Here is a 13,545-nt window from a genome sequence, read left to right as displayed (position 1 = left end):
TTTAATAAACAGATCACACGCAACCAAATGCACACATCTCATCAATTTAAACAACATAAAGCGGTTTCATACACTATTTTCCCCAGAAAACTAAACTTCATACAGTTTTTAACGTTGGAACACGGGTGCAAAAGTTCGTCTGCTAGTCACATTTGACGAAAGAACATTATCCTAAGCGATACCAAAACATATACAGAACACACAATATCTGCCTTCGCCGCCACAGCAGCATAACAGCATATCTGTGTACTTGATTTTAGTTCAAAATAGGAAAACTGACAAGAAGTGTTAACAGAATGGAATGATTTGCACGGAACTATACAACCGCGCATCAATCGATCCCCTGCGCAGGTTGACTGGTCGAGTGAATAGGATTCGATCAAACTTTCGCAAAAAAACTCCTCTTTTCTTTGAATAACTGAAGAAAGGAGGAATAAAGAGGTTACACACCTCGTCTCAGTGATTATAAAAAATAATGGTCTTAGTTCGCGGTCATGAAAAAGCTCGCTAAAGCTCGCATTTTTCATGATCCACTAACTTCGACCATTATTTTTAATAATCACTGAGACTCGGCGTGTAACCTCTACATATTCAGCAGCGCAAAAAGAACCAGATGACGAACTATCGACTAAAGGTATGTTTGGATTTCAGTACGAATCGCACTGGCAGTATGATCGCTCGACTTGTTGAAAGCCTTTTGTTGAAAGTTTCTACAGTGCGGTAAACTTACATTGTGGGTTTGTTTAGGTTTTATTGGCTGCGTTCTATCTGTGTAGTGGAGTTGGACTGTGGCTAAATTTACTTGCATAAATTACTCTGACAACTGTACCAAGCCTAGAATATAATGCCAGTAACTCCAGCACTAAGCAAGCTTGGATTACTTGTTTGACAATGTGAGAAAGAGAGAGAGAGAGAATATACGAATACGAAAGTTTAATTGCTAGGCCATCGGCCCCTTGCAATGGGGAAGGAGGGGAAGGGAAATCGGTGTACACATAGTTTCGAAAACATGAAACGTTTAACGATGCACCGATCAGAGAGAGAGAGAGAGAGAGAGAGAGAGAGAGAGAGAGAGAGAGAGAGAGAGAGAGAGAGAGAGAGAGAGAGATCAAATCAAATCACATCACATTTTATTTTTCGAGGGTTGTGGCATAAACAATACAACGAGCTTTGTTTCAACCAGCCCTCGCCCAGAGAGGGGACTACTCTTAATCACATATTTACACAGACATTCACGTAGAACTAAAGTCGAGAAAAACAACAACATATGAATATTTACACATTACATATTATACACAAATATACAGCGTCGTATATGTAGAGAGAGAGAGAGAGTCAGTGACTGTTGTGTTCGCGTGCCTATGTGTATGTGAGTGCGTGCGTGTGTGTGTGTGTGTGTGTGTGTACGTGTGAGTGTGTGTGTGCGCGCGTGCGTGAGTGCATGCATACGTGCGTGCGTGCTTGTGTACGTGTGTGGGTGCATGCATGAGTAAGGGGGAATGCTATCGGGAATGTGCGTGTGGGGGGGGGGGAGGGTGTGATTGGTTTCTGACTTTTAACGTCCCTTCAGCCGATTAGACTATCCGGGAATGATGGTTTGTGAAAGGAACAGACAAACGTTTAGTTCTGGCAATCGATAGCTCTGCCTGTCGTGACAGAGTGTGGCATACTGTTTGGTGTAACACGATAAGGCCAAAACAAAATAGGTCTGTTTACGGTAACCCGACCGACCCTATTTTTTTCGCGCGACCCTAGACTTTTTTTGGCATTTGGGGAAAAAAAAAAAATTCTTTTGTTTTTTTGGCAAAATAACGTAAAAATATGGTTTTTTGGAGAAAAAAAAAATCCCGACCTACCGACCCTATTTTTTTGGCCTATGTTACCGTAAACAGACCTATTTTCTTTTTTGGCCTAACTTGTCCTAACTCGCACTCGAGCACATTTCGTCACAGTCTATAGTAATTTCAGTTGCTCTACATGTATGCACCAGTTGGCTTATCGCACCGGATTCGATACAGGCGTGGCGAGACTGCTCGTTTCCGGCCGCTCATTTCAATGCGTTATGCCATTAGACTTCTAGTTCTAACATTGAGCAGTATAGTTACAAGCAGCAGAAATAGACTTTTTTACAATCTGACACTAGGATAGAGACACAAAAGATACCACAGTGGTGGTGAAACTTAGTATTATTATTCAGCAGCGCAAAAAGAACCTCATGACGAACGATCGGTATGTATGAATTTCAGTATGAATCGCACTGGCAGTATGATCGCTCTTTTCGCGACATTTGTTGAAAGTTTCTTTAGTGCGGGAAACTTACATTGTGGGTTTGCTAACGTTTTATCGTCTGCGTTCTGTCTGTGTAAGGAGTTAAACCAAGTTTACTTGACACGGTGGATTGCGTTGTAGCGTTTATGATTGTATACGAGACCTACTACGAGTAAAATGTTATATCTTTTACATATATTCAGCTGTTATGCGATCTTCGTGAAAATATTTCAAAATTCGTCACTGGTTGGTGGACGTAAGCTTACATCCCAAAAACATCTTGACCACTGCTGATAAGTTTTCTACAAAGTTTGTTAAGCTTTTTGTCATCGATTAAACGTTCCAGTTACTGCTTTATTTCATGTTTGTGCCTAGAGTTAAACATTAAAGCCAACAGAGGCAGTGTGCAAGAATTAAATGCAGTAGGCTGTTCGATGTATATATGTGTTTGATCTCCTACGCTCAATGTGGCTCTTTGTTGATCCTTTGTGGATGTTATGGCCTTAAAGCGCCACACGTCCGTCTCCAGGGCACAAAACCTTGTTATAGAAGAAGGCTACAGAACTGAATTTAGCAATGCTCGATGCAGTCAAAGACACACAGAAACATATCAAATAACCAAAGGGAAGTAAGCGCTCTAAGGCCTAAAAAAAAAAAAAGGTGTGGTTACGGTAACCCGACCTACCCTATTTTTAGGGGCCGACCCTATAACTTTTTATTACAATTGTAAAAAAAAAAATAAAAAAAACACCAAGAAAACGAGTGCAGAAAACGCAATGAAAGCGAAAGCGCTCGAGTCGCACACTTATTTCCCTGTCAAGTAGGTTTAATTTGTACACATTAGAAAAAAAAGTTTTTAAAAAAAAGTGATTGCCTACCTTCCTACCCTATTTTTTTGGGCTATGTTACCGTAACCACACCTATTTTTTTTTTGGGGGGGGGGGGCCTAAATGCATACGACACGTGTAATCGAGTAATCGAACCAGTCTCCTGGCACCTGAGAGAATAACAAGCATTGAAATGAACAAGCGACTTTCATCCCAGCTTACTCCATTACACATGTCGTATGCATTTAGAGCGCTTACTTCCCTTTGGTTATTTGATCTATTAATAGCGCCCTGCCTCATTTGGTTAAGACTTTCTCAAAGAAACATAGTTACATCTGTCGCACCCACATACATACCCGCCTTTGTTGGTATTTACACTTTTTTTAAATACATATATGTGACTCTCCACCACGGAATGAGTCGCATGTGTCACCTTTGCATGATTTTCATATTTGTACATTTTCTTAAAGAGTTTTAGAAAAGAACAAAAACTTTGAGTTTGAGTTATGAGCCTGTGACTGAGGTGACCCTCACACTGTTACCAGACACTCCCCGGACTTATATTAAGCCTAGCTCAGAACCGCGCGAGGTGACATGCGACTCATTTCGTCAGTGGTGGAGGGTCACATATATATACTGTACTTCTTTAACTGTTTTGACAGGGCTACAAAGTATCAACTATGGGCAACATTACGTGCCTCACAGCGTTGCTCATCACGCTGTTAGCCAGGGGGACATCTCAACAGCGGGTCACCTGCGATGCTGGACAGTTCAAAGTGGGGCAGAATGCGTCCGTGACCTGCAACTTCAATCACAGCGTGGAAAACACTGGACATCAAATTTCCGTCATGCATTATCCCTTCAATGCCTCAGATCGTTTCTCAGGTGAGTTTGTTTTTGTTTGTTTGTTTGTTTGTTTAACGCCCAGCCGACCACGAAGGGCCATATCAGGGCGGTGCTGCTTTGACATATAACGTGCGCCACACACAAGACAGAAGTCGCAGCACAGGCTTCATGTCTCACCCAGTCACATTATTCTGACACCGGACCCACCAGTCCTAGCACTAACCCTATAATGCCAGACGCCAGGCGGAGCAGCCACTAGATTGCCAATTTTAAAGTCTTAGGTATGACCCGGCCGGGGCTCGAACCCACGACCTCCCGATCACGGGGCGGACGCCTTACCACTAGGCCAACCGTGCCGGTCTTAAGTAAGTTAATTATTTTGATAATTCATCTGTAGTTAAGTGCGTTTAAGTTAAGCGTTTCATTTGTCTATAAATGAACATATGGATTGGTAAAGAGTACTCATTTGTGTTTGGTAAAACCTTTTGAAAATAATTCTGTCAACAGTTTTGCTTACAGCTTTGACAAATGCTGAAGGGTCAAACCTTGGAATTGAAAACTTTGCTTCACTTTTCATCTTATCACTATTTTAGTAACTTGTTGTAACTTCTCGCCAAGAATAAATAGCAAGGGTGGGTGTGGGGGGGGGGGGGGGGCAGATAAACAGTCGAGTTTCTTCTAAAAGCGCATATATTGTCGGGGAAAGTACAAACTCCAAACATTTATCAAAGCATTTGTCAAAACATTTGTCAAAACATTTATCAAAACATTTGTCAAAACATTTGTCAAAACATTTATCAAAACATTTGTCAAAACATTTGTCAAAACATTTATCAAAACATTTGTCAAAACATTTCTCAAAACATTTGTCAAAACATTTGTCAAAACATTTATCAAAACATTATGTAACTTAAGTAAAACCAAGGACTTAAATGTAAAAGGCAGACATACATGTTCACAACATTAACTGTATAACCCTCTTCTTCTCTGTCTTTGGGTTGCTTGTTGTTGGGGTTTTTGTTTTTTTATTAGGTGGTCAAATAGGTAACCACAAATTCTTAAAGGTACTGAACTTGTCAAATCCAGGTGCACGGAGCCCCTGGGGCTTTTAGTCATACCTCAGGCGGCTATCCGTTAGAAGAACTACCAAGTTTCATTGACTTGCACCCAAAGAGTCAAGAACTGCGATTTTTTTACGAATTAATTTCGTACTCGGACCCGGCTGGTCTCGACCTATTTTTGGATCTAAATTTAGATCAGGTAGATCACCACATCATGCACAAAAAGACAGTCACTAGCAAACTATGTCAGACGTCATCATGAGTTTGTGTAAAGCAAAATGGAGGCCGGAATCACTCAGTTGAATCGAACTCCGACCAAACACCACGTAATAACTAGGTTAAGTTATGCACCCGCGTGAACAAGAAACTGTCGAGCTTCACAGATCTCGTCGTTGGGTAGTTTTGGTTTTTTTTTACTACCATAGGAGGATTTGTGAACTGTAAATGCACTCAGCTGCAACAAAAACGCAAAACGAAGGCTGTGAGCTGCACTGAGCCTTTAAAACGTGGTAATGTAGTGAGCGTTTTTTTGTCAAGTAGCAATGGCAGCTACGCTTGCATGGTCCGGTTTAATCCGCCTTTTGTTGGCTACCGTGACTCTTGATTGCTTTCTTAGATAATTTGGTGTGTGTCCTCATTTTGTAAACAGAAAAACGCATTCTCAGGTGCCTTCGCTCCAATGACCTACAACCGATCTGCGAGGTGGCAGAAGGGGTTCTGTGGAACGGCAACATAACAGATCGCTTGACACTCGATATCCCTGACGTGACCGCAGACTTTGATGGACATTATTTGTGTCAACTGATGCCACCAGACGGCATGATCATGACTGTCTGCAGTCTGACTGTGGAAGGTAATTGTTTTAAGGACTTAAACAAATCAATCATCCTTTGAAAGTACCACTAATTTTGTGTTGCTTGTATTGTTTGCACTTCAGGTAAAGAACATGAACTGATAGTTAATGCGCAAGATGACCTTGAATCAAAGTTGGATGATGGTTAGTAACTTTCAACGGTTTGTTATGTTATCCATAATTCAAAAGTACATGTACCATATTTCCTGCTCACACGATCATGTTCATCTATCCCTGTGCTTTTTTTCATAATTGATGGCCGTCTTTATTTCAGAAACACCTGCGCAAAACAGCAGTATCGCACGGTCAGGTAAGTTCCTGCGACCTTTCTTTTATTATTTGCAGTTTTCAAAAAGTAGAAGAGTGATAAATCTACATTCACAACTGGCAGGCTGGAAATGGGAGAGAGGGAGAGATCAGACAGATATACAGGCAGACAGACAGACAGACAGACAGACAGTTAAACAGAGACAGACAGACAGACAGACAGACAGACAGTTAAACAGAGACAGACAGACAGTTAAACAGAGACAGACAGACAGATAAACAGAGACAGACAGACAGATAAACAGAGACAGACAGACAGTTAAACAGAGACAGACAGACAGTTAAACAGAGACAGACAGACAGACAGACAGTTAAACAGAGACAGACAGACAGATAAACAGAGACAGACAGACAGTTAGACAGTTAAACAGAGACAGACAGACAGATAAACAGAGACAGACAGACAGTTAGACAGTTAAACAGAGACAGACAGACAGATAAACAGAGACAGACAGACAGTTAGACAGTTAAACAGAGACAGACAGACAGATAAACAGAGACAGACAGACAGATAGACAGTTAAACAGAGACAGACAGACAGACAGACAGTTAAACAGAGACAGACAGTTAAACAGAGACAGACAGACAGATAGACAGTTAAACAGATAGACAGTTAAACAGAGACAGACAGTTAAACAGAGACAGACAGACAGTTAAACAGAGACAGACAGACAGACAGACAGACAGTTAAACAGAGACAGACAGACAGATAAACAGAGACAGACAGACAGACAGACAGTTAAACAGATAGACAGTTAAACAGAGACAGACAGTTAAACAGAGACAGACAGACAGTTAAACAGAGACAGACAGACAGATAAACAGAGACAGACAGACAGATAGACAGTTAAACAGAGACAGACAGTTAAACAGAGACAGACAGACAGACAGACAGTTAAACAGAGACAGACAGACAGACAGACAGACAGATAGACAGACAGACAGACAGACAGACAGACAGACAGATAGACAGTTAAACAGAGACAGACAGACAGACAGACAGACAGACAGTTAAACAGAGACAGACAGACAGACAGACAGACAGACAGATAGACAGACAGACAGACAGACAGACAGACAGTTAAACAGAGACAGACAGACAGTTAAACAGAGACAGACAGACAGACAGACAGTTAAACAGAGACAGACAGACAGATAAACAGAGACAGACAGACAGATAAACAGAGACAGACAGACAGATAAACAGAGACAGACAGACAGACAGACAGTTAAACAGAGACAGACAGTTAAACAGAGACAGATAGACAGACAGACAGACAGACAGTTAAACAGAGACAGACAGACAGATAGACAGACAGACAGACAGACAGTTAAACAGAGACAGACAGACAGACAGACAGACAGATAGACAGACAGACAGACAGACAGACAGACAGACAGACAGACAGTTAAACAGAGACAGATAGACAGACAGACAGACAGACAGTTAAACAGAGACAGACAGACAGACAGACAGACAGTTAAACAGAGACAGACAGACAGATAGACAGACAGACGGATAGACAGACAGACAGACAGACAGTTAAACAGAGACAGACAGACAGACAGACAGACAGCTAACGACGTTTAAAGGCATTCAAAATGTAAGTTACAACTTCTTTGAAGAAGAAGAACCAGGGCTGGGCAATGGGAAGTTACTCTGCAAACAGACAAATACTTTGTCACATCAATGGAGAGTCAGTTTTTGTTCCGTTGTGTCTTATAACATGCTTATAGCACGTTGCTGAAAGGAGAGGTAATCTTCATATTTGGTAACAACGATCACCACTCTTAAATGTTTCCGATACAGTTGTGTTCCTAACAAGGACGTTCTTTGGTATTTGTGACCCTCCACCACGAAATGAGTCGCATGTCACCTCGCGCGGTTCTGCGCTAGGCTTAATATTAGTCCGGGGAGTGTCTGGTAACAGTGTGAGGGTCAACTTAGTCACATGCTTATAACTCAAACAGTTTTCGCTCTTTTCTAAAACGGGTTTCACCACTGGATAGAGCATAAAAAACTCTTTAGGAAAATGTAAAAATATGAAAATCATGCAAAGGTGACATGTGACTCATTTCGTGGTGGAGGGTCACATTTGACAACAACTTGTAAATTCGTTAGGCCTATTTAATTTCATTATTATTATTATTATTATTATGATCATTTTTATGCGCCTAATCTAGATATAGCCCTAGGCGCTTACATATTAATTTCTGCCGTTTGAAATGGACTTTTTTACAGACAGACAGACAAACAGACATTTTTTACACACAATATATAACGCATTCACATCGGCCAGTAAAGCTCAGTAGCCTATTAGGCGAGCATTCACCTTTCACGGCCTTTATTCCAAGTCAAACGGGTATTTGGTGGACATTTTTATCTATGCCTATACAATTTTGCCAGGAAAGACCCTTTTGTCAATCGTGGGATCTTTAACGTGCACACCCCAACGAAGGGACCTCGGTTTTTCGTCTCATCCGAAAGACTAGCACTTGAACCCACCACCTAGGTTAGGAAAGGGGGGAGAAAATTGCGGCCTGACCCAGGGTCGAACACGCAACCTCTCGCTTCCGAGCGCAAGTGCGTTACCACTCGGCCACCCAGTCCGTTACCACTCGGCCACCCAGTCCGTTACCACTCGGCCACCCAGTCTCATACGGCGGGTTGAGGAGGGGGGGGGGAGAATACTGTTTTAATTTCAAAAGGCTGTGGGTGGAGGGGTGGGGGGGGTAAAATACTGTTGTGCTTTCTCAGGTATGTATTGTTTGTTATTTTTTCACTTTTGTTTTCAGGCAGTTGGACGGCCTTCATCATCGTTACGTCCACATTCTTTGGCTTGGTTGCCATACCGGCTTTGATCTTGTGCATCTACATTATCTGGTAAGCATGCCCAATACATACAAAAAAACCTTATTGGGTTGTTCACTTCCCTTCCAACGGACCGTCACATTGAACCCAACTCCCCTCACCCCCCTCGGGGGGTCTGCCATGATTCAGGTCTGCCATGATTAAGGTCTGCCATGATTCAGGTCTGCCATGATTAAGGTCTGCCATGATTCAGGTCTGTCATGATTAAGGTCTGCCATGATTAAGGTCTGCCATGATTAAGGTCTGCCATGATTAAGGTCTGCCATGATTAAGGTCTGCCATGATTAAGGTCTGCAAGCCTATCCAATTTGCTGTTGACATCCAGGTGTTTGCTGTGTGATCTTTTAGAAGATATAGACGTTGAGTTGGGGTACCCCTCTCAGGGGCGGATCACATCATTTTTAAGGGTTTCGATCTTCATCAAATTTCATTTAGGGAATATCGACGACGCGAAGCGCCCGAACCTTCAAGGGGGTACCAAGGGCATGCCCCCCCCCCCCCCCCAATGTCCATTTAGGGAAGATCGTCGAGGCGAAGCGCCCGAACCTTCAAGGGGGTACCAAGGGCATGCCCCCCCCCCCCCAATGTCCATTTAGGGAAGATCGACGACGCGAAGCGCCCGAACCTTCAAGGGGGTACCAAGGGCATGCCCCCCCCCCCCCCCAAATGTCCATTTAGGGAAGATCGACGACGCAAAGCGCCCGAACCTTCAAGGGGGTTACAAGAGCATCCCCCCCCCCCTAAATATACCTTCCAAAAAGTTAATCTAAGAAGACAAATGTATATCAAAACAACGAAAATTGACCGATCTAGTGCAACCTGAGCCAAAATATTACCCAACTACCTTCCAAAACCGTCATTTAGAGAACAAAGGCCGGCTCTGAGGGGGATCCGGGGGCATGCCCCCTCCCCTCCCCCCTGTAAATCTGAGCCATCAATGTTTCTTTATTTTCAAATTTATTTCTTTATTTTTATTTTAAATTGTGGTTTCACTTGGCAGGATCGTAAGAAAGCTACACGAGTTTACCTAAACCTGCTAAGTTCAGTTGCTACAAAGTAGACACATAGCTTATTGGAGAATACACTCCATTCAAAACAATTGCAAGTCCAAATCTTGGTTGGGTATGTATCAAAAACAAGTTTTTGAACAGAACCTTATGCTACATATCTGTAATTTGTTCACGTTCAATCAGTCATCAACCCCTAATCAAAATACAAATCACTAAGAGGAAAAAGCGTGCTAATTGTGGTCCATGGTGGCCAAAAGCACAACACTAGGAGGGGAAAACACATGCGTGTCCATTTAGAGCAAGCCTTTTTAACGAAAGTTTTTGATTTAGCGCTATATAAATGTTCTTATTATTATTATTATTATTATTATTATTATTATTATTATTATACCTATGTACCTTATAAGCTACTGCAAACTTATAAAACGTGTATTTACAATTTTCCGAAGGGTAGGGAGAGTTTCACTTCGCAACAAATGGCCTCAAACGCTTAGAAAAGGATGTCAGTCTTTCAATTACAACTATTCTTAAGCCCTAAACATAAACCAACGTTTTGAGGTGTGTGTGTGTGTGTGTGTGTGCGTGTGTGTGTGTGTGTGTGTGTGTGTGTATGTGTGTGTGTGTGTGTGCGTGCGTGCGTCCGTGCGTGTGTGTGTGTTTGTGCGTGTGTGTGTGTGAGTGTGTGTGAGTGTGTGTGTGTGTGTGTGTGTGTGTGTGTGTTTGTGTGTGTGTGTGTGTGTGTGTGTGTGTGTGTGTGTGTGTGTGAATAGAATATATAGAATAGAATACAATAGAATAATCTTTTATTGCCACGAAACCTTAAGGCTTATACGGCACAAACCAAACAACATAAATAAAAGAAAAATCATTATTTCTTCTTCAGAAAACAATCATGTATATATTTACCAAGCTGTAACTGAAGTGTTTCATCATGTATTAATTGACTAGGTAAATTGTACAAGTGTATTGAATTATTTATATGTTTCATTAATTCATTTCTGATATCATTATATGCAATGCATTTGTCTAAAAGATGCATTTCATCCTCCAATGTCCCACGCTTTAGACATATAGTCTGTTCTCTTTTGGTATGTTAGTATATCTCCCCGTTTCAATGTTCAAGTCATGAGCACTTATTCTAAGTTTACACAATGCTTGCTTGTATTTTGTATCTGCTATTGATAAGTATGCTGCGGTTTGATAACCTTTTACTGCATTTTTGTAAAATAATAATTTGGATGAGCTATTTACTTTTTCTTTCCAATATTCTATATATTTTGTTTCTAATTTGTACAATTGTTACAATGTGTGTGTGTGTGTGTGTGTGTGTGTGTGTGTGTGTGTGTGTGTGTGTGTGTGTGTGTGTGTGTGTGTGTGTGTGTGTGTGTGTGTTTCTTTCCCCGTTAGGAGGAGGCGCTACCGCGATGAAAAGCAAAGAAACAGACTTGGGTGTCCACTGAATTGCCGGACACGTCAGCCGACAGACGAACCCGAGAAGACACATAGCCTCCCCGTGCAGCAGTGAACATGAATATCGACAAAAAAGGAACTCAGATAGTTAGGTTCCATGAGATGACGAGTTTTCCAGCTAAATATCTAAGTATGAATCTCAAATGTGCTCAAAAATCACACAAAACATCAAACTTTCAGTAAGATGAACCAAATGGTCAAATGGGCAGTCGGGATACCGTCAACAAAGAAATAAATTAAACAAAACAATCATGAAAAAATGTTGTACAAGAACAGCAGCCACTTTGGGGGGAAATATTTGCTCAGCCTTTTATCACCTGGCGCATCCAGGCTTCTAGATAGTCTTTGTTTGTTTGTGTGTTTGCTTAACGCCCAGCCGACCACGAAGGGCCATATCAGGGCGGTGCTGCTTTGACATATAACGTGCGCCACACACAAGACAGAAGTCGCAGCACAGGCTTCATGTCTCTCCCAATCGCATTATTCTGACACCGGACCAACCAGTCCTAGCACTAACCTACATACTGCCAGACGCCAGGCGGAGCAGCCACTAGATTGCCAATTTTAAAGTCTTAGGTATGACCCGGCCGGGGTTCGAACCCACGACCTCCCGATCACGGGGCGGACGCCTTTACCACTAGGCCAACCGTGCCGGTTTCTAGATAGTCTGTCCACGTGGTTTTTGTTCTCTTGCATAGGAAATGAGCTACTTCTGATAAAACGTAATTAGGAATATGACGTAAAGAAGTGACGTGAGTAGTCTCCAATGGAGAAGAAGGAGATTCGTTACATTAGGCACAAAAAAGTCTGTTTACGGTAACATAGGCAAACAAAATAGGGTCGGTAGGTCGGGGTCTTTTTAATTTTTTTTTTTTTTTTTAAAAACCATATTATTTTTTAAGTTATTTTGCCAAAAAAAGCAAAGACTTTTTTTCTTTTTTTTTCCCAAATGCCAAAAAAAAGTATATGGTCGCGCGAAAAAATAGGGTCGGTCGGGATACCGTAAACAGACTTTTTTTTTTTTTGGGGGGGGGGGGGGGTTCCTCTCCTGGCATTATACGTATTACAAGCCCGCAATGACGTGTTGTATCACTTTATTCTTCTTCTTTGTTCATGGGTTGAAACTCCCACGATACTTTACGTGTATGACCGATTTACCCCGCCATTCACGCAACCATACGCCGTTTTCGGGTGATCGAAATCCAGTGGTCAGATTTTATTTCATCATGCCTCCACGCGTTGGGATGGTTGTAGCGACGCTCACTTGAACAAAAAGGGAATTGTTCTTCACTGTTGCACAACTAAACTTATCATGCCCGGTTCGCACACATCAACAGATCAAAAACTGAGTCGCTTATTTTTGTTCTCTCTCTCTCAAAGATCAGTTATTGTTAAATCAGGCTGAGTTAATGCTTTTAAAGTAAACCGTATCTTCTTCTTCTTCTTCTTCTTCGTTCGTGGGCTGAAACTCCCACGTACACTCGTGGTTTTGCACGAGTAGAATTTTACGTGTATGACCGATTGTACCCCGCCATTTAGGCAGCCATACGCCGCTTTCGGAGGAAGCATGCTGGGTATTTTCGTGTTTCTATAACCCACCGAACTCTGACATGGATTACAGGATCTTTTACGTGCGCACTTGGTCTTGTGCTTGCGTGTACACACGAAGGGGGATAAGCCCCTAGCAGGTCTGCACAAAAGTTGACCTGGGAGATCGGAAAAATCTCCCCACTTAACCCACCAGGCGGCCGCGGCCGGTAATCCACCAGGCGGCCGCGGCCGGGATTCGAACCCTCGACCTTCCGATAAAGAGGCCGACGTCTTACCACCCCGCCACTGCGCCCGTCTAAGCCACAGACTGCCATGGCTCAAACACCTGTAATCACCAACTATCCCGTATCGATTGATTTATACAATACCAGCCAAGCGTTTTGGGATCGACAATTTAGAATTCGCAGCCATGTGAGAGCGTTCAAACACGATGAGCAATGTGTTTGTGTATATGTGTGTG

At 42.3% G+C, this 13,545-nt stretch overlaps 1 protein-coding gene across 3 annotated transcripts; it reads left to right on the top strand.

Annotated features, from left to right (window-relative positions):
* Positions 1-594: 594 nt before the first annotated feature.
* LOC138972731 (uncharacterized) lies at positions 595-12,406 on the top strand. 3 transcript variants are annotated; one of them, XM_070345388.1, is made up of 6 exons: positions 595-634; positions 3,758-3,980; positions 5,652-5,855; positions 6,130-6,165; positions 8,983-9,066; positions 11,472-12,406. In XM_070345388.1, the coding sequence occupies exons 1-5, from the start codon at positions 614-616 to the stop codon at positions 9,042-9,044; spliced, it is 546 nt and encodes a 181-aa protein (XP_070201489.1). In that variant the 5' UTR covers positions 595-613; the 3' UTR covers positions 9,045-9,066; positions 11,472-12,406. The 3 variants fall into 3 exon arrangements, with proteins under 3 accessions (XP_070201489.1, XP_070201486.1, XP_070201487.1); XM_070345385.1 differs by having other exon boundaries at positions 8,979-9,066; XM_070345386.1 differs by lacking the exon at positions 595-634 and adding an exon at positions 2,057-2,229 and having other exon boundaries at positions 8,979-9,066.
* Positions 12,407-13,545: the final 1,139 nt, after the last annotated feature.

The sequence above is a fragment of the Littorina saxatilis genome, linkage group LG8 (assembly GCF_037325665.1).
Source record: "Littorina saxatilis isolate snail1 linkage group LG8, US_GU_Lsax_2.0, whole genome shotgun sequence".
NCBI lineage: Eukaryota > Metazoa > Mollusca > Gastropoda > Littorinimorpha > Littorinidae > Littorina > Littorina saxatilis.
This window is presented reverse-complemented; position numbering and strand designations above follow the sequence as displayed.

Bases quoted from the DNA above. Each gene is read 5' to 3' on its own strand.
- LOC138972731 (XM_070345385.1), top strand. From the start codon at position 614: ATGACGAACTATCGACTAAAG. The intron at 3,981-5,651 runs GTGAGTTTGTTT...TTTTGTAAACAG, and splicing joins TGCCTCAGATCGTTTCTCAG to AAAAACGCATTCTCAGGTGC. The intron at 6,166-8,978 runs GTAAGTTCCTGC...TTTTGTTTTCAG, and splicing joins CAGCAGTATCGCACGGTCAG to GCAGTTGGACGGCCTTCATC.